Source organism: Rousettus aegyptiacus, unplaced genomic scaffold (assembly GCF_014176215.1).
Source record: "Rousettus aegyptiacus isolate mRouAeg1 unplaced genomic scaffold, mRouAeg1.p scaffold_m13_p_2, whole genome shotgun sequence".
NCBI classification, from domain to species: domain Eukaryota; kingdom Metazoa; phylum Chordata; class Mammalia; order Chiroptera; family Pteropodidae; genus Rousettus; species Rousettus aegyptiacus.
In genome coordinates, this window is record NW_023416295.1 from 49,079,974 (window position 1) to 49,101,260 (window position 21,287).

Genomic DNA, 21,287 nt, shown 5'->3' on the forward strand with positions numbered 1-21,287 from the left:
GTTTGACGCAGACAGAAGAGACAATCTGAACAGGGAGGCAGAGATTGGGTACTTGTGGCTATAAATTAAGGAATGATGACAGCTACCAGAGAATAGAAAAGACCGAATTTTCCCCAAAAGACACCAGAGGGAGAGCAGTCCTGCAGATAGAAGCCCGGACTTCCGGCTTCCAGAACTTTGAAAATAAAAACATCTGAAAGAACTAGAAAGTTTCTAGATGTATAAAGATGTATTTAGCAAGTTTGTGTCCAGCAGGCTTTGTTAAATGATCCCAGATTATACATATCCAGCAGCCTTATAAATGTTGGTGAACAAAGGGGGTTAAGGGCTGATGGGTATGACAATTGGCTCATCTCTCCCTATTAAGTACATAGTGTTGGGGAGAGAGAAAGCTCTCTGCTGTCTCTTATAAGGATTCTAATCCACAGGATTAGGGCCCTACCTTTATGACCTCCTTTAGCCTTAATTACTTCCATATGGGCCTATCTCCAAATACAGTCACATTTGAGGTAAGGGCTTGAACCTATCAATTTTGGAGGACACCAGCATTCAGTCTATAACACAGCATATACCTACATGAATATGTTATATATTTACATGAATATATATTATATATTTACAAAGGCTAATGTGTCTTTAAGCATGTACCCTAGATGTTGATTCTATTTCAAGATAAAAACTAAAAGCTTGTGAGAAACAGCAACTTAAAAACTTCAGATACAGTCCTCTTAAGTCACACTTAAAATCATCTCCACGATTTTAATTATTTTATAAAATAGCGTTTGCCTTCCCAAAGCAATGGTTTGCATTCAATTATAGTAAAATATTTCCATTTATAATACAGTGATTTGGAACTGGGGATAATTGTAACAGAAAAGTTCATCTTCCTTAATCTTTTCTTGAGTGCACAGATAGCAAAAAAGAATTTTATAGAATATAGGTGCTGCAAATAAAACACCTCAGATCACAAGTTATTTTCAAGATGTTTAAAGCACCTCTGAAATGCTTTTCAATAAAAATAATCAATACTATCATCCTTCAAAAAAAGGATATACAAATGAAATGTGAGACCAGACCTTGAGAATACTAAGATGTGATCTTAGTATAAATGTGACAGTGGGAGTTTACTGTGGCTGAAACAGTCAGGAAATAATTCCTACAGGGTGGACTTGAGTCAGAATTTTATAGGACCTACGTAAGCTAAAAGGAGGGGAAGGTGAGTACAGCTGTTCTCATCCATTCCATAAAACAGACATTGAAAGCACACAGGGCAACCTATTATTGGTCTAGCATTAACTGTTAAATGTTCCTGAGAGCAATAAAATAGTCTGTAATTCAATCATAGATTGAAGTAGTCTATAATTCAGTTGTTTCACTAATTCAGACTTTCAACTCGAGTGGCCCAAATTCAAGCAGTTGTACCACATAAACAGCAATTTATTTTTTATTGAAAATACAAAGTATTATTAAAGAAAAACATTCAAATAAATTAAAAATCATTCAATATCCCCCTACACTAACACAATGATTTTGTTTTGCATATTACCTTCCACATGCATAGAGATTTTAGTCACAAAACCATGCTGTGCATACTATTTTTTATTGTGCTTATTTTACTTATATCACAAACACATTCATGTTTCTACAGTCTTCCAAATAATTATTTTAATGGCAGTATAATACTTCACTCTTTTTATTAGCCCACTTTCTTCTTTGACATGTAGCTTATTTCCAATTTAATGCTGTTATAAATAATGCAGACATAAACAACCTCATGCATTTACCTTTTTTATGGTTTGTTTCATTTTATATTATTCTTTAGGTTACAAATCTAGGAGTAGAGTTTATAGGCAAAGATATGGTCATTTTTATGGCTCTTTCTATGTAGTACCATGTTGCAATCCCAAAGGGTTGAATCTACTTAAAATGCCATATGATATTAATACATTAAAGTTTCTTTCTAAAATTAAAAAACAAAACAGAGGTAATTTTAAACATCTGTATTTAAAGTTAAAAATAATGACTGTCCCTAAAAAAAAGGGAGTGTGGATAGATGGTCTTACAGATTACTAAAAGTTTAGATGAGTTAATGCTTCTCAACTTTTCCGAAGTTATGGCACTGATGTGGAAAATGGAAAAAGGTGTTTATGGCCCAGCAGTTCCAGCTATCCAGGGCACCTCTGGCTGCCTCGAGGGTTATAAGGATCCATATCTAGGCAAAACTATGACCCAAAGTGCCAGTGTGCATGGGTTAGGAAGCTCTACTTGGGGACAGATTAAGTGACTCAATCCAAGTCACAAAATCTAGGTAGTTGCAGAGCTGGAAAATGAATGCAAATTTCTTTCATCGAGGTATTTTATATAATCGCAACTGTTCTACATGCTTTCTGGCTCTAAAATTCAATTTTACATGTAGACACGTGTTTATGCTTGAGAATAAAGTGGATTTTCTAACATGCTAAAACTAAAGATATCTAATTGAGTAATTTACATCAAAGCTGTTAATTAAAAAATATTTCTTAGCATCAGTAAATATTTGACTATTTTCTCTGCAACTTTTCAGATTTGTCATTCTTTTAGTTTGTAAACTCTGAATAGTAATTGACCTTTGCACAGTATCTGTATATCTCTGGTAATTCAGTAAATAAAGAATAACAATAAATTATACATATGACAAAGGAAAAAAAAATCTTTCTTTAAAAGTGTTGATCTTGTAGAGGTAGAGAAGATTCCCTCCTTAAACTTCAAATTCTTGACTAGCTAAATGGAACCTTTAATGTGCACTATTACATTACAGAGTCATAAAGGACATTTTGTTCCAAAAAATAGTTTTGACCTATACCCAGTGTTCATGCTACCAGGAGAAAAAATTCACTGCAAAGCCATTTTACCTTCTACCAACTATCTAACATTCCATATCGCCCTTGAAAAGCAGAGATTATAGTTGTTAACCTCACTGATTCAACTGTAAATATACATAAGATTTTTCTTGACCATTAATCACTGGGCTGGGGTATTGGAGCGGGGGTTAGGAATGAGAATTTACCTATGTGCCAGGCCATGAGAACAAGCAATGGACTCCAAACTCGGTGTTTTTTTATTACACCTGAAATAGTGATTACTTGGTTACTTCTATGGATTCAATCACACATTATACACACAGACACATCCGTGTGATCGCATGGCACTTGGAAGATTACCCACTATTTCCCACTTATTAAGATCTGGATCATATTTTTCAATGCTCTGAAGATACGTTCCTTTAGAGTAAGAATATCCCCCAGTGACATAAATACATCCATTCATGATGACGGCACCACACTCCATCCTCCTTTCCATCATGGAAGCTATCTCTCTCCATTCATTTTGTTCAGGGTCATAGCATTCCGTGATTGTAGTTTGTCCACCAACTAGATAAAGCTTACTTTCAAATGGAACTGAACACAATCCATATTCTATTATAAAGAAAAATGCAAATGTAATTAGGATAACAAACAAAGAGACATCTTAAGGTGGTGATGTAATAATCTTTTACAATGTAACATACAAAAATAGAGTAGAGATGTTTTGATTCCAGCACACATTACTGAAGCACTAAGTCTTAAAATCCACTTCTTATTACTTGATTCAGATGACCTGCTCTTTCTTGCCATTCTCTCTCAGGTCATCATTAAGCTTCCGGGATGCTGAGAGGGAACTCATCCTCAGACCACTATCCTGCTGGGAATTTCCCAGCACAGAAACCTTTTATTCTACACCTTTGTATAAAAGAAGGTAGCGGGAGAGTCCCTCTGACATTAAGACATTCTAGGTAATTGGTGTCAGTTCCTTCAGGTCTCAGCAGCTATCCTTGTTCCCAATGGCAGGCAATTTGTAGTGTCTGTTGCCACAGGTGCCACACAGATTGCCTGGATTGCCTCTCTCACACTGCTGGTCGAGTTAGATACAAGCAAGAAGTTAGAAAAACACACAACTAGAGTAGTAGGGAACTATAGCCTATCATCTTAAGAAGCTGTGAACGGTGCCCAAAGGCAGAGAGCTACTGTATGAGGTTTGGGTCCTGGGGCTGGAGTCTGCCTTTAGGAATCGGCCTTCCAGGTCGTTTTAATTTTTCCCATTTTATTTCTCTCCTCCTCCACATCCAAATCTGCTGGCTCATAAAAGCACCAAGGTCTTTTGCAATTTCACTTCGTTCTGCCTAGAAGAGGTCTCTTCTTTTCCCAGGTGTTTGCACGGCTGCCTCCTTCTTGCCATTCAGGTCTCATCTTACCGTCATGTCCTCTGAGGGGCCCTCCTTGACCATCCAACCTGAAGCGGCCACTCGGACATCTCTACCACATCCCGCTATTTGAATTCCCTTTACTTCTCATTATCTGGTATGTTTCTTACTTACTGTCTCTCCCTTCTAACAGTGCAGGAACCGTGTCCTGCCTACTGTTCCAGTCCCAACTGGAGCATGACAAGGGTCTGGCACCTTGTAAGGACTTAATGAATGTTTGTTGAAACAACAAACAACTGTGCCCTCTGTCCAAATATGTGCTCCTATTATTTTGTGAAAGAAAAGCTTATAAGTCCCTGTTTAAAAAGAGAGACTGTACAATCAGAAATGCAATTTCCCTTTTCAGAATGGAAGATAAATTTTATCAGTAAAATTCTTGTTATTTAGGTTGGAAGGCTAAGAAAGTCTCAGAGGATATGCATTTTTGCGTTGAGTCCATGTACTATTGTTCTCAAGTTTCTGACATCCAAGAAAATAAGATTTTTCCCACCTCTGAAAAACCTAGCTATTACTTTCCAGTTATAGACATGTAAAATTTTTAACAGGACTTAGTTGGTTTAAGTACTTGTGAAACAGTTTATATAAATTATATAAATCATTCCATCAAATGGTTATTGTGAAAATTAATGATGATTCAAAAATTTTATCAGTTGATGCGATTTACTAGGCTTTTCTTAAATTATTCAAAGTTTACAAAAAATCCTGCATATGTAATTCTTATGTTAAGAGAGGTATCTCAATGTTCCTACAGCAGTAAAAACATTTAAAACAAAGTGATTCCTGATAGTTTTTCCCCTTACCTAAATACGACATAATGTTATGTTATTGTTGATGAAATGTTTTCTTCCTCAGCTGTAGTTGCTTTTTTACTTGTTGGTCACTCTACAAAGCTACTGTGGCTAAGTAAGGGACTGTGTCTCGTTTGTTGAGCTCCTCAAACTGTACATAGCATTTAGGAAGCACTGAGCAAATAACTTGGACAAATGAATGAATGATTTCATATCAAGCATGGAAATGGCACCATTTGTCATAGCTCAGAGTTTACACACAAATATTTACTATAAATTACACAGCAGTCTGTATTCAGTGTTACATGAGTGATATGAACAAAGCCATGCAGAAATTCAGAGACATCCACAATATTTTCAGGTATTCAATATCTGCTGAATGCTTTAAAATTTTTACCAAAGATTTTTCTCACTGAAGAGACCTGTGAAGCTTATCTAATTTAACTCCTTATTTCACTGAAAGTAAGACCCGAGAGCTTAAGTCACTGCCTAAGATTAGACAAGTAGATAAATAGGAGAGCCGGAAGAGAGCTCTCTCCCCACTTGACACAGCTCTCCATAGATCTTTCTCCTTAATCACTGCTTCTTCCCTGTTCTTTATGCACTCTTCTTCCTCAGCTCATCCCTTAACTAATGCTGTTTCCCAAGATTCTGCTTCTAGCTATGCTGTTGGCTCCACCCTCCGAAGGAGTCTCATTCATCCTCACACCCAGAGCCATCATCTCTAAGCAAACAATTCCCATATCTCTACATTTAGACACACTCTTCCTCCTGAGCTGCAGACAAATATTTCCCATGGCTCGCTCGGCAGCTCTTCTGGGTTATCCAACTAGTTTTTCATTTAACTACAAAACCGAGTTCATCATCAATCCACCTCTCCCTTCCTATTGGCTGCTCCTTCAGTGCTCCCCATCCACCCAGTAGACCAGGCAGGGACCCTGGAAAGACTGTCAACTCCTTTCTCTCCCTCATCTCTCATATCTAATCCGTCAGGCAGCAATCGCAACCAATTCAATGCTGCATCTATAGCATTCCTCAGGTCTGCCCATTTTCTACTCCTACCACTTCAGGCTTTCAGTATTTCCTGCCTGGTTTATTACCAATAGTTTTAGCAGCTCTCCCTGCCATCTTTCTTCCAATCTGTCTAAAAGGAGAGAGCTCCTCTTAAAACTAAAACTGACTACAATCAATCTTCTTGTTCTGAAACCTTTCACAGTTCATTTTAAAAATTCTCCTGACTGCCATTTAAAACCCTCCATGACATACTCCTCAACTAAACTCTCCCATCCAATCTCTCGTTCTCCCTCCTACATCTCATTCATGTACATCTACTCTGAGGTACTAGAATAAACCTGGAATTTTCTCTTCTGGCTTTCTTTACTGGCTAACTTTCTGCCAGAAAATCCTTTTTCGAAAACTACCTTCCTTAATTACAACCATTCTTTAAAAAGGCCTAAATCAGAACAACCTACTCCTGGAAGTTTCCAACATTGCTGGAGTTCTCTCTACCTTCAAGTTCAAAAGGACTCATTTGTAAAAAACTGTTTTGTATTCCTGATATGAATGTATATTTGCTACTAGATTCTGAGTTCCTGTGGCAGTAGAAATTAGCTCTTAATCATCTTACATAATAACTAGAATGGTATCTTTCCCAAGGTAAGGTCTCAATAAATGTTATCTTTTAAAAGAATTATAATCCCCTGTTTTTCAACTATACAAAGCTACTGCCCTTAAAGGCATTAAGAAAAGAGATAACGTTTATATTACATTTTTAAAATAATAGTAATTTCCTTGCAGTCTAAGCTATGTATCTATAAGAGAGTCCCAAGACTAACATTTTACATTCCTCAGGAGTTGCTCCTAAAATGCCTATGAAGCATATCTTGCTATACTTCAGAAGCTATAGATCCAAATGCCCCTAAGGGCTAAGGAGATAGACGAGCTGAATGAAGCAGACTAGGCGTAAGAAAAACAACAGCAAGGCCCCTGAGGTCTGTGGTATGAGGAGAATGGGTGAAGCTATGGATGACATAGAGGCTACATGGCTCATTTAGAGGGAACAGCCACTACTTGGTCCCAGTGATTGCTGTCAGGAAGGAGTACAGTCCAAGGTTGCCAGATCTTCCAAAGGCCAGATATCACAATTTTTATTTGAAATCTCCTAACGTTTAAACATTGGTAACAAGCCAGTAAAAAAATATTTTAAATAACATGAGAGCCAAACAAAACATACCACGAATGGTACTAATTTGATAGCTTTGTTTCTTGTATTACTTCAGGAAAAAGTCCAAGGAAAATCAAAACTTTACAAATGGAATTATAAGTTCCCATTGATTTATACTATAATATTTATTTTTGATTGATTTTTCAATTTGCCATGGCTTTTCACACTTTGGCTTAAGTCATATTGCCTTTTAGACTCTCAAGCAGTTAAGTTATGAACAACTCAAATATGCTATGGGACATTTATTTTTAAAAGAACCCTTTTATGAAATATATATTAAATGTGTAAATGTAAATAACTGCCTTCTCATTTGTTAATCTGACTTTTCATATACTGGATTTTCTCTGTAAAGATAAGTCCAGTAATATCTAATTCATATGGTTAACATGAGGATCAAATGAGGTAACAATGTAGTTGTTAACAGCATGTTGCTCCCAGCCAGACTGTCTGGATTTGAACTTCACCTCTAACAAGCACTAGCTGGCTGACCTTGGGCAATTTTTTTTACTCTGTGCCTCAGATAATAGAGATGATAAATGAGATAATAGTAGCACCTAGCTCACAGGATTACTGTAAAGATTAAATAGATTAATACATTTAAAATTATTGGAACAGTTAGTGCTTGACACATATTTACTGAATAAATGTTAGCGACTACTCAATAGGAGTTGTTATTACTTCCCTTATAACTTCATTGATCATAATGGAAAGTGGTGAGGAGTCTGGGACAATATATCTGGGGTACTAGAAGACAGAGGCTACCATACCATGATCTCTTCAGGGCCAGGACAGCCTGCAGTGAAGTATCTTATGTAAAGCCCATGGCATATGGAGATGCAGCAACAGATTCAGGTGTGCTCTACCTAAACTGTGAGATGACATATATGAGGTAAGGGTGTTAGTAGCTGCACTGGTCAAAAGCAGGAGAGCCTGCTTTCTTAAGGAGAGGTAGATTGTGTAGTGGTTACAGTTATGCCGTCAGATTGCCTGGACTTAGCCTGGTCCAAACTGTGGGCAAGGCTACTTATCCTTTCTAGGCCCCCATTTCCAAATATGCAAAAGAAGTAAAAAATACTCATTCACACATAGTTAGAATTTAAGGTAATATTACATGCAAAGTGTTTAGTAATATCTGACCTATGGAAGTGCTCAAGAAGGTTAGCTGTTACTATTATTCTTAGATGGTTTAGGCTTGTAAATTTCAATTATGCTCTCCAATAACCCACTTGGAAGCCCGATGCTGTATCAAAAAAGACCGAAAGTAGTATGTTGATTTGGCGATATGAATCTCTCCTAATGAAAAAAACTTAAACTTAAGGCATGACTAATACGAGCTATAGCTTATGCTTCCCCTGAGCTCTTTGCAGAGAGACAAGTCAAAGCACAAGGGGCACCACAGAAGGCAGGCCATTCCTGTGGGCACACAACACATCTCCTTTATGATTATTGAAGTAAGGACAACATAAAGCTCTGCATGTCATAGGAGTGAGTGCTTAATAGTTATTGAAACCCAGAAAGAGCATGCTTCTAAAAGAAGAAACTATCTCCCGTTGAACTGAAAAAACAGGTACCCTTCTCAACTATTTGATAGACCAGTGCTTTTCAACTATCTATAAAAACTGCGTTTTATATAATGCATGTAATGAAAGAAAGCACATAACAAAGGAATAGGAAACAAAATAATATATATGTGAAAAAAATTTAAAAAGAAACTACTCTTAGCCACACAGGCTTAAAATGTGTGTCATGTAAAGAACAGAGGGAAAGTATAGATATCCTCTATACATCTGTACAATCTAAGTTGTGATTATTGCTACATGGAAATAAGAATATTTTGAACCTTATAATTATACCCTCTTGGAAGCCTGATGCTGTATGGAAATTTAACATTTTCTATTTCTAGCCCATTTTAGCTATCTCTTACATTGATAAGCTGAATCAGAACATGTACTACCAAGACAGTACTTTGTTACCTGGATGTGGACTGGAAGTGATGAGGCTCCATTCGTTGATATCGGAATTGTAGCTCTGGACCTTGTCATAGGTGCAGCTTCCTCTGTAGCCACAGTGTCCACCAATGACGTAGATAACCTCATGTAAAACACAGGCAGTAGCGTTTCCTACACCTGTGTATTAATTAAAATTATATCTTCAGATTGATCTTTCATTCTTCTTTGTAATGAGTACTGTACTGTTTTTGTCATTATTGATAGTAGATGTAAGGCGTTGTGCTAGGTACTATGAAGGACAGAAGAATGAAAAAGGAAGTCTCCTTGCACTCTTTTAAAAGAGGGTGAGACAATTATACAAATTAGAACACTGGGCACAGAACTAACTGTGGATGTTCCCAGCAAGGAGACATTGCTTTTGACTTCGGGAAGTTATGGCGGGAGGAGAAAAATTTGACTTGGGTCTTAGTAGGTAGGGGTTTGGCAGGGAGAAGTGAGAAGAAGCCATTCTAAGTGAGTGCAAGGCAAGCGCAAAGGCTTACTGGGCAATATGTTGATTCTGGCACCAAGGAAAGGGAGGTGGCACACCTGGGGTTGTCTTGTGGCATGGTAAGTTGAAGCCACATAGCAAAGGATCCTGATGCCCAACTAAGATATTTGGACTTAACTCAGCAGGATTTTAAAGGTGTTTAAACAAAGGGAGGGACTACAAACCTAGAAAGGAACTGGTCCAGATGCAAAGTGCTGAGGGCTTGAGATAGAAGGGGCCTTGGAAAAAGAGGGAAAGGCACTGAGGCGAGAGACACAGGTAGAACAGACTCGCCTTCATGACTGACTGAATTGGAGAAAAGCCAGATTCTGAGGTCCTGAGCTCAGAAAACTGGGAAATGCTGATGACAAAGAAAAATGAGGAGGAAGAAAAAATGGTTTCAGCAGGGGAACAAGAAGAGAGGAAGAAATGATGATGCCCATTTTAGTTGAGATGTCAGTTTAGTCTTTCAATTAACTTTTACTTAGCACTGTTACATGTAGGGTGTAGTTCCATCTCCTTGTTAATTTCTACTCCAAAACAAAGTTGAGTTTATGAGCAGGGGAGTTATGAAGAGTGGAGAAAAAGTTAGGAGTTCCTAAACACCCAATTATTTATTTCTTCTCTGTACCTCCCTAAACCAAAAAAGGAAATGAATTTGAAATTTGACTCTACCCAATTTAAGTTCTCATTACCAGGGAAAGCTGCTAGTTTACTTCAAGACTATAAAATAAAAGAATCTGGGGAAAATAATGTTATCCCTTCTACAGAAAATGGGAAACTAAAAGTTTAGCCTGAATGTGATCATCAGAACCAGTACTAGCCAAAACGGCATAACTGACAAACTGTTATCCTTCCCTGGAATAACATTAGGGATAACCAGGAATCAAACCTTCAAGTTAAAAGTATAAAACTTTGGAATTTCAGATCCAGCTTGTAGGCGGGGGAGAACTTTGGCCAATGAGGGTCTCCCAGTCCATTCAAGGCTGAGTCAAGTACACATATATCTTCCTTTTATGGTGGATACACCATTGCAATATTTTCTTTTCAGCAAGCATTGTTTCGAACGATTTAATAAAATTTCAATAAATAAATTTCTATCCTCAAAGAAATATACTGTAAACTATGAAACCATCAAAACTGTTATCTCATCATTAAGAAACAGAGGGAGAAGTGTATCCAAGTTTATAATAGCTGCTAAAATATTCGCAATGTCCTTGTTTCTTCTGTAGAAGAGGAGTCAGACGGGACATTCAGAACCACCTGGAGAGGGGACTGGAAATCGGTTAAGTGTGTATGTGTGTGTGTGTGTGTGGGGGGGGTCATGCTCAGGCAGTCAAAAATCAGAGCAGCAATAGCAGTGGGTTTTAAGCCACCTTCTCCCACCCTGTCAACCACTGCTGAAACTTTGGGCATGCAAGAAAATGGTCATAATTTAATATGAAAATACTTCTGTCCTAACAAAGCTGACTTGTCCTACACAATGATGTTCACGACAAGAATGCCTAATATTGAGTGCTTACTCTGTGCTAGACACTATTCTAAGCACTTCATATGCATAAATTGATCTTCTCAAAAACATTAAGCTATGTAATGTTGTCACCGCCATTGTACAGATGGCAAAACTGGGGCACACGGAGATTAAACAATTTGCCCAAGCTCACCAGCAAGTAAGTGGAAGTCAGGATTTGGACCCAGGCAGTTTGGCTTCAGAAGCAGTGTGCCTGATCACAAGACCATTCTGCCTCTCAGGCTTCCTGCTTGTCATCCAAGGATCACACCAGGTCAGATTCCCACACCAGGTCAGATTCCCACACCCTCGTTAGTGTTAAAAAAAGAAACAGAAAGGCCTGGGAAGAAATAGTTGGGATAAAATCACACGAATTTGGTAACAACCTACCAGTTGTTTCTGTGCAACTCCCCAGCACCAATGAATAAATGTAATTAAATACAATTTCAGTTTCACTTTTTTTGTTTTCCAGTGGGAGAAAGGAAGGAGAGCAAGGCTAATCTAGTACCAAACAGTAGAAAATACAGTGTTTATCAGACAGATATTGAGACTGAAGAGTGTGCCTGGCTCTGTGGGCCATATAAGGAAGGGTATGGAATCTGCCCCTCTCTTTGACCCTATGAGACAAGACTTGAATCAAAAAAGCAGAGGCTATTTGTCTCTATTTTTTTGAGACCAAACCGTTCAAGAATTTAATGAAAGACCTTTTAACAGAGAGATGATCAGCTGATGAGAAGAAAAAGCAGACTATTTAAAAGGAAAATAAAAAATGGGTTCAATTTTGAGAAAAAGCCAAAATAAATAAATAAATACAAACTAATAAAACTACCCAGCTTTTTCTCTAGTTAGCCCTTGATTTAGATATAAATTCTAAGACTCAAATCAAGATACAGGCTCAAAACAGGCTATAGAGTAAGGAGAATTAATTATAATGGTTTCTAATATAATGGTTTCTTTTCTAGTCTGGGTAGCATACTGTAGGCACGTAATTCTCAAACAAATTGGGACTACTATATTATGTTTTTACTTGGAACATTCTGTACAATATTATTTGTATAATCCACTATAGTTCCTAGGAAGCATTCCAAATGATAAATTCTTTTTAAAGTTATTTGCAAGAGAAGCAAGATTATTGCCTAACCTCAAGCATGTCAAAAATATAAAATGAACATAATCTGCACACTTACCTTTAATCATGTTTGCAATAGGAATCCATTTCTCCTTTAATGGATCATAGAACTCGGCCTCTTCTGCTGGAGCCCCTTTTCTGTAACCGCCTAAAGCATAGACACAGCCTCCCAAGGTGACTGCACAGTGGTAATACCTAGCATTGAGCATTGGCAAACCTTCTGTCCATTCATCACTTTCACTGTTATAGATCCACACTGTGTCAAGAGCTTCTATGTTATCCGTCCTGTAACCCCCAGTTACATAAATGTTGGGTCCCAAACATGTAACACCATAGCTCTCCCTAGTATAATCTGGTATTTCTGCTCCCTGAATCCAAACATTTGTCAAAGGATCCCATATGTGAACTTCTGACAAGGGATGCCAGTAATAGCCTCCAATGATATACATTGTGGCTGTGGACCTCTGGGAAATCTCTTTGTGCATGGGATTCAAAGCATTGTATATTAGAGATCGTATCTTATTTTCAGTTAGTAGGCAGCTTCTTTGAAGGCCTAAAGCTGTTTTTAAATACACTGGATCTATATCTATGTTGATATAGCTTAGTAGGTTATATAGGCATTCAATTCGAGTTTCTACATCATGAGCAATCCACTTAATAACTGGCTCTATGATAGCTTCTTCTTTCCAAACACTGAGATTCTTTCTGGACAAGATAAAGAGAAACTTTTCAAGGCTGATTTCCAGAAATTCTTCTTGTTGCCATACTTCCTTGAACCTTGAACACAGAATTCTTCGAGATTCCTTCTCTAATTCTGGACACACATGAAATTCTGCAAAGGAGTGCATTCCAATACAATTATCAATATCCAGGTGCCTTACCAAAAACTGCTCACAAGCTTTCTTCACTGAAAGGAACTGTAGCAGATCTGCTGCTTCAAGCAGGCTTTGAACATTTCTTTTAGTTATTTCAATTTGGGAAGTGTATGCATAATTTACAAGGCCTTCCAAAATATCATGGTGAATACCAGAGATTTTTATTTTATTTTTAAATTTTTCTTTCATGTCGGCTGTGAACATTGCCTTAAAATAATTGCTGCAAGCAGCTAAAACAGCTCGGTGACAATGGAAGATTATGCCTGAAGGACACTGAAGGGTAATATCAGTAAATAATCCATCCAAGTAAAATGTTCTGAATGCATCCAGAAAATCCACTGGATGCGTTAAATCCTTGAAAAGGTAAATATAATCTTCTTGTCCTTTTAGAGCCATAGCTGCAACATGAAACAATGAAAACGTGTTTTTGATTTCGCGTATTACCTCAAATAATCAACGTTACATATTCCAATCATTATAATGACTGATTAGCATCAAATATACTCCCAAACTAGACCAAGTTCGACATTCTAAGTAACAAATGCAAAATGTGGATGGACTTATTTCCTAACTATCTGATGGTCAATTTAAATTTACTGTAGCTCGAAACCTGAAATGAAGCTCCCGGATTTTTCAGTAGTCCTTTCTAGAAGAAATATTGATTCGCTACCCCAATAATCCGGTCTCCACAGTCTGCCCGGAGCTGGCGGTCCGACAGACATCCCACTCTTGGCAAACCTAGGTTCCAACGGGTCACCCCACTCGAGGCCGGCCCTTGGCCGTCTCGGTTCGGCCCCAATTCAACCCTTTTCGCTAGCTCCATTCCCCCTTTCAAGTTGCTTTTAGACGCTAAGAGAGAGATGATCGAAACATAATTGGACAAGAAAAAATCTCAGAAAAGGAAACCTCGTGCCTTTCTGGTGAAGACTTCCAGCCCCGCGCTCCCTCCCCCGCGGGGCTGCAGGGGTTTCCGCACGCCCCGCGCCTCGGCCCCGGGCCCGCGCTCGCGCCCGCAGACCGTCCCGCCCCGCGGCCTGGCGTGGGGACGCGACTCGTGGGCGCTGCGCGCTGCCCGCCGGGCCGGGCGCCCGCGTCCCTCGGCCCTGGGACGCCGAACAGGTGTGGGGAGGGCGCCGCGGGCAGCCCCGCGTTCGGCCCGGCCCGGCGCCCGCGCGGCCATTGTCTCTGCACCTCGGCATCGGGCGGGCTTGGGAGACGGCGCGGCCTCGCTCTCCCACTCCCGGTCCCGCTCGTTCCCCGCCCGCTGGCCTCGGGCGGCCGACCCGCACCGCACCTACCTCCAGCAGCAGCTCCTGGACGCGGTGCTGGCCGGCGGGTTAGCGGCGAGCGGGGGCGGGGGCGCCTCCGGACCCTCTGACCATCTTTGGAAGAGGCGCGGCGGAGGCTGCCTGCTAGTGCAGCTCCAGCCCACAAGCAGCAACTATTTTGGCGCTGCGGCTGCTCCCCGCCTCCGTCCGAACAGCCCCCCGCCTGGGCGCGGGGCCGCTCGCGGGAACTCTGGGGGCAGAGGCAGGCTGGGCGGGCTCGCGGCCGCAGCCCCTCGGGGGCGGTGCCCCTCGCAGCAGGTGGGACGGTTTCCTTGAGGTGACCGTCGGCGCCGCTAGCTTTCTCCTCTCCTGGTTGTCTTTCTGTTACGCACACGCACACACACCAAGCATTTTCTCTCTAGACAATCTCTAAGTCCTGGGTTAAGAGCACATACATACAGGGGCTTAGAGTGGGTTGCCCTTTACCCTTCTTCCAGTAGCTCTCACCAGGCCCGGCCCTAATGCAGGGGTAGAAGAAGAGGGGAAAGTGTGAAGAGAATGCAGCAAACCTAAAGGTAGCTGGATTGAGGTTGTTTTCGAAATGCTTGAGGTAGCTGCCGCTTTCTCACCAATGCCATCCCGCCCCCGAGCAATGCACGCAGGAGGGAGCCTCCGGCGCTGATTTGCACACTATGGGTTAACCTGGAAGCTTTGAGAAAAACAGGGAGCAGCAGGGCCAAGGATTCCGGTTACCGTTTCAGAGCAGAGTAGCTGGAGGAGCCCATCCAATCACATGTCCATGTGCTACACCAGAAAGTTCATTTTCTTGTTCCAAAAAAAAAAAAAAAAAAAAAAAAGCCAATATCACATTTTCATTTCTCATTCATTCATTTATTTGCAAGATTTTATTGAGTGCCTGATATGGCTAGGCTGGTAATAGGGAAGTAAAAGATGGTCCATAGCTCTCGTGGAGCTTAGAGTCCAGCCATCTTAAGACAGGAAGGCGACCAGTATGAAAGGAACACGAGGCCCAGTGTGTTTCTCAGAGTATGGTCTAAAAGATGGACTACGAAAATGGACAATGTTGAACTGTATATGACAACAGAATTCTGAACCACATAAACAGCCCAGAAGACAAACCACAACATCTAAAGTAATTGGACCGGAACAGGACTGGTCAAGACTGCCAACTTCCATCATTTTACCCCTACTTTTAACTCAGGACCAACCAGGGAAAGCCAAATATGCTCCCCAAACCAATTACATAAAATACTCCCTGCTTCTAGTAGTTGGCTACTAGAAGCTTTCCTAGGTCAGCAACCTCCAGAGTACACCCGAGACCTTCGGGTTTTTTTGTTTTTTGTTTTTTACTTTTACATAAAGCTTTCCCACTCCCCTGCCTGTCTTTGAGCCTCTGCCAAAGGCAAGCCATAGTGGCTGACTCTCTGCTACAGCAGAATTTGAATAAACAGCATCTATTTGCTTTCATTTAGGTGGTTTTAGTTTAATTCCATATGTCAGATCATCTCAGTTGAATTATGTGGGGTGCTGGTTATGCAGCACCACCATCTACACCTCTCCGGGGTGAAGACCTAGAAATCTGTATTTTAATCAAGGGCATCAGGTGATTTTTTTGCACAGAAGAATGTATGTCGGACCAAAAATGGAAGAAAAACAGAAGGTTTAATACCCCCAACATCTGGTAAACAATTTAGTAGAGAAGGAAAGTAAATGAAATTTAGTTTCAGGCTTAAGGTTTATCTCTATCATTAATCTAATATGTAACCTTAAACAAGTTACTAACATTCTCAGATCTTGTTTTCTGATTTGTAAAACAGAAAATATCAATACTTCTAAACTTTGAATAAAGTTATTGGAAAGATAAAATTATGAATACGAAAGCACTTAGGACATGGCATATGTTAGCTATTATAATGAAAGCATACTTACACAATTCTCTATCACAACCTCAATTTGGAAATCAGCATCTTAATATTTCTTTTGAAAGTTATGAACTTTATAGTTAACTGTAATTATAGTGATAAGTGATTCTTGAATAATAGAATTTACTATTGTCATTTGTGCAGTTATTTTATATTGCTGCATAGACCACTTAAAACTTTTGCTTCCATTGCCTGATGTTCTGTTGTTGTAAGTTACTGCTTAAAAGTGTATATCAGTTCTATGCCAATTATGTATCAATAAAAAAAGACCAAGAAAAGTGTATATCAGTATATATTAGACTGCTTCAACTTGCCAAGAGAAGAGCAGATCCTGAAGGATACTGCCAGCAGTTCCTCTTTACCACACGCTTTACCAAAAAAAACCATTGTAAATGCTAATAGATTTGATACACTCAGAAACATATAATTAGCATTCATAAGTTAAATAAATTAATAACTCTGTTCGAGAAAACAAATGTGCCATCTGTGACTCCAAGTCTTAAGGAAATAAAGAGCTACCATGGAGATGAGACAAAAACGACTCTTGGCAGATACGAAGCTTGGCATGGAGTTGGATGCCATTTGACATCACACTTTTTTTAAGACTCTTGGTCTAAAAATAATTTTATTTATTGTTTTTACCTTATTAGTGCATCTTTGCACTAAGTAGTGCTGCCATTAAATGTTTGATATGGTAATTGCGATGTCATTATCAATGTGTGTAAATGGTGAGTATATACAGGAAATTTTGTATACTTCATTGACATACTGAATTAAACAAATTGCTGCTAAGTAAAAAAAAAAGTGGGTATAATTTATAAGGCCCCAACATACAGCTGCGTAAGTTGTGCACTGCACAATTCTAGCTCTTTCCACTCAAGTAGAGTATAATGTGAACACTGTCCTCAGGAGTTATATGGTATTCAACCATCACAGGTGTATGGAGGCTGCCCTGGAGTTGATAAGTCTTGGCAAAGACTTTTTGTATACTTCCTGGAAAATAAGAAAGTGAACATTCTAATAACTAAACCACAAGTACTTTTGCAAGTCAGAAGGTTTCTAATTCCTTGTTCTCAATAAAAATCAGAGAGCATTTCTGACAAATAACTTAGAAAGAGTCCATGAAATGGGTGGTGCTGTTATAACAGAATTTCTCTCATTCCCATCTACTAGTCTATGTGACGTATTTTCTCAGGGACTATATCTATAGAAATTAAAAATGAATATTATTGATCTTAAACTCTCATTCCGGAAGTAAACAATACTCCGCCAAAGATATATGGTCTAAATAAAAATAGTCCAATTCATCACACTGAAATAATTTTTGATAAATTTTTACTTTTGATTTAGTTTAAACATATTTATGTTGTTTGATATAATTGTAATGTTAATTAGACCAGAATTTTTTTTACTACTTAAGAATGAAGGCCATAAAAGTTAAATTTTTATTTATGTACATTTTTGTTGCAGAGAAGTTTAACAAGTGACTAATAAAATTTTTTCAAGTATAAAAATATACAGACAATCCTTTCTTTGAATGGTTCCAACATCCATAAATTTCAGTTTACTTGGCTTAGTTAAATAACACCAATCCCAACCCAGGGTTCAAATTTCAATGACTACAGTATATTTACTGTAATTGCATAAAATATAAATTTCACCTGCTAGCTCTAGCGCTTCAGTCCATGAATCACTACATAAATAACAGATGAACATCATGATCAGTGGCCAATCATGTCTCTGCTTTCAGCTGTTGGTGACTGGTCACTGTGCATGTTATTCAGTTCACATACAGATAGCAAAGCTTGTGGTTGTCTTACCTCCTTGTCTGCTAGTGATAAATCTATGTAATATTTTACAAAACTAGACCATTGAAAGGGGACATTGGCTAACAAAAATGAAAGTGCAACAAAGAACTGAAAAGTTATAATGCTAAAAGTGAAATATGAATGGAACACAATGACGTTCTAGAAGAAAAAGCTGCCCATGAGAATGTTGACACTGCCGTCATTGGAGAGACTCTAGATTTGCAGCCAGCAGAACTTGGTGCAGGTGAATTTCATGATTTAAGTGAGGAAAGTTGTTGACAAAAGGGATGAAGGTGTCCAAGAAGAAGTGATGCTGGCAAAAACCTTGATATTAAAGGAATTCTTAGAGATACTTCACAACATTGTAAGTGCAAAGGATAAAATGTTGGAAACTGATCCAAACTTAGAAGTATGATAATTCATCATGGCATAGAAAGACAGTCACTTCATATTGTACACTATGTGGCAAAAAGAAAGCAAGAACTATTCAAACTACTCTTGATACGTTTTTTACAAAGAAATAAAATACTTTAATTCCCAACATTTATAATTACAGTGTACTAAGTAAATATTGGTTTTACTACGTTTTTCATTTTCCTACATATTTATAACTGACAGTAAGAGAGTTTTTAATGTTCTGACAAAAAAATGTAAAGGTTACAGGACAATTATAATTTTTCCCAGTGTTATTAAGATTCTTTGCATTGTAATCTTACATAGTCATTTTTATGGTCCTGTACTACCTTGCAAAGTGAGGACTGCCTGTATTTTCAGAAGGACAACATTCTCTGGGAAAAGTGGAATGAAAATATGAACTCAATTAGATAAAGAATGAGATAAAAATTTCCCACTATTAAAGAATAGTTTATATATTTTTAAATAAATGATGGTAGGTTTAAAATTACTATAGTTATCTTTTACTAAATAAATTTAAAGGTACATTGGTAAACATGATGGAAAGTTTAAATATCAATCTGAAAATGTGGAGGTGAGTAGTTTTGCAAAGTTATTTTGGCGGTACTTGTTCAAAAAAACATGAAAGAACAAGAGTCTATTATTAAAACAAGAACTAGCGTGCCACTCTTTGGTGAGGGGAGGGTCATTTAAAAGATAGCAGTTTATTGAGAATGTTTTTGGTTGCCACCACAGTTAAAGCTCAATTCCAGATAATATGAAGGATCATAAAGTAGAACCTTTTTCAATTATAAGCAATAGAAACCCAAAATTTCCAATGAGAAAAAGAATATAAGAGCTCTGGCTCAAATAAACTAAGACAGCAGTCTTAAATAAGTGAAAGAAAACTCTCCAGTGACTCCCTCATTCACTGAAAGGTGAAGTACTTAAAATGGCTTCCTGGACTGCTTCTGTCCTCACCTGGAACGGTGCTGCCTCAGGGCCGTACTTCTAGCTGTTCCCTTTGCAAGCGCTGTTCTTCACCAACGTCCCTCCCCCACCGCCCCCCAACACACCCAATGCTACATGACCTGATGCTCATCTCCATCAGAATTTGCTCAAATGGTAACTCTCAGTGTGGCCTTCTTTTACCAACCTATCTAAAATTATTCCCCTTCCCTGCTTTATTTTAATCCATAGTATTTATTATCATCTATAATATTACCTATTTTGCTTATTTATGAGTTTATTGTATAATTTCTCCCACTAGAATGAAAGCTCCATGAAACTGACTTTCGTCTGTTTTGTTCCTGGTTATATCCCTAGTTCATTCCTGTATTCCCAGAATAGTGCCTGCCATATAACAGGTGCTCAATAAATATTTGTCGTATAAATGAAAACATGAATGGATTAAAAGACTTTCAGAATTTCCTTTAAAAACTTGCTCAAGGGCCTATAATTCTCTAAGAAATTACATAAATGACAATATGCAGATGCCGCCCTCCTGTAGCATATGGTCTAAAAATTTTATGCTTTTTTCATTTCAAATTCAAAGCATCTGGTTTATCCCTTACGTTCACTCTCTCTGACATCACTCTTATCGGGTTTTCACTTCTCACTTGGCTTATTGCAAGATTTTTGTGTCAGTCCCTACCTTCTCCTCCCAAGCTATATATTACATTTATCCTCCCCAAACATCACATTCTTCACATTATTTCCCTTTACTTGCTGCTAAGAGCTATCTGGAAAAAATTCAAACTCAATTATTAGCTTTCAAACCTGTCCAAAATTAGCCAAATCCTACTTACAAAGCTTTATTCCACTACTCGCCAGTTTCAACCCTTAACCTCATCAGGCCAGCTACCTCATCACTACCTCATGAATATGCTGTGCTCACTCCCATCCAGGTTCACATTATTCCCTTCACCTGCAAAGGTCTACTAAGTCCTTTCTCTCTCTAAATCCTTTCTATTCCTTAAGCTGTGGATCAGTTGACCTCTTTCATAAAGCTTCTTTTATATTACGATTAATTAATTGAGTACAAATGCTATACGGTCATTTAGTCCTTACTTGACCTAAGTACTTTTTGTTTATGCTGATTACTAAGATGTTTCATGAAGCATACTTTGGTATTATAAAATTACATATATACATGTCCCAATTCCTCTTTAATCAAATTATAAGTTCCCCGAAGGGCATCATTCTTTGTAAGGCATAGTCCTATACTTCTACAGGTCTGTTTTGGTCTTTTTTTTTGCATATAGTATTAACCCCCAAAATATTTGTTGCATGAAGTATTCTTAGCCCCCAAAATTGCGCAATAAGATATTTTTCTGGTTTTAAATGTGAAAAGAGCTTAATCGTTAATAGGTCCCTAAAGAATATATTGAAGATAATAAAATATTGCTAAAACCATGTTGTGAAAGAGTTGTGATTTTGATATGTAACAAAATCCAGAACATGACTGTAGTACGTTAGATTAAATGTGAATAAGTTTTCCATTTGCACTAATTAAAAAATCCTATGTGGCAAATTGTATTTAGTTTAATTGTAAATATTTTTACTAGTTGTTTAGATATATAACTAAACAAT

General features: G+C 38.3%; 1 protein-coding gene across 3 annotated transcripts in view; it reads right to left on the reverse strand.

Moving 5' to 3' along the window:
* Positions 1–1,581: 1,581 nt before the first annotated feature.
* The window catches only part of KLHL23 (kelch like family member 23), a 29,858-nt gene continuing 10,152 nt past the window's right edge, over positions 1,582–21,287 (reverse strand). Inside the window, exons 1-4 of one of the 3 annotated variants that reach the window (XM_036236693.1) lie at positions 14,582–15,376; positions 12,467–13,681; positions 9,265–9,417; positions 1,582–3,455 (exon numbers count right to left, since the gene is read on the reverse strand). In XM_036236693.1, coding sequence (XP_036092586.1) covers positions 3,145–3,455; positions 9,265–9,417; positions 12,467–13,679 — 1,677 coding nt within the window. In that variant the 5' untranslated portion in view covers positions 13,680–13,681; positions 14,582–15,376 and the 3' untranslated portion in view covers positions 1,582–3,144. The other 2 variants (XM_036236694.1, XM_016165429.2) reach the window with 2 other exon arrangements.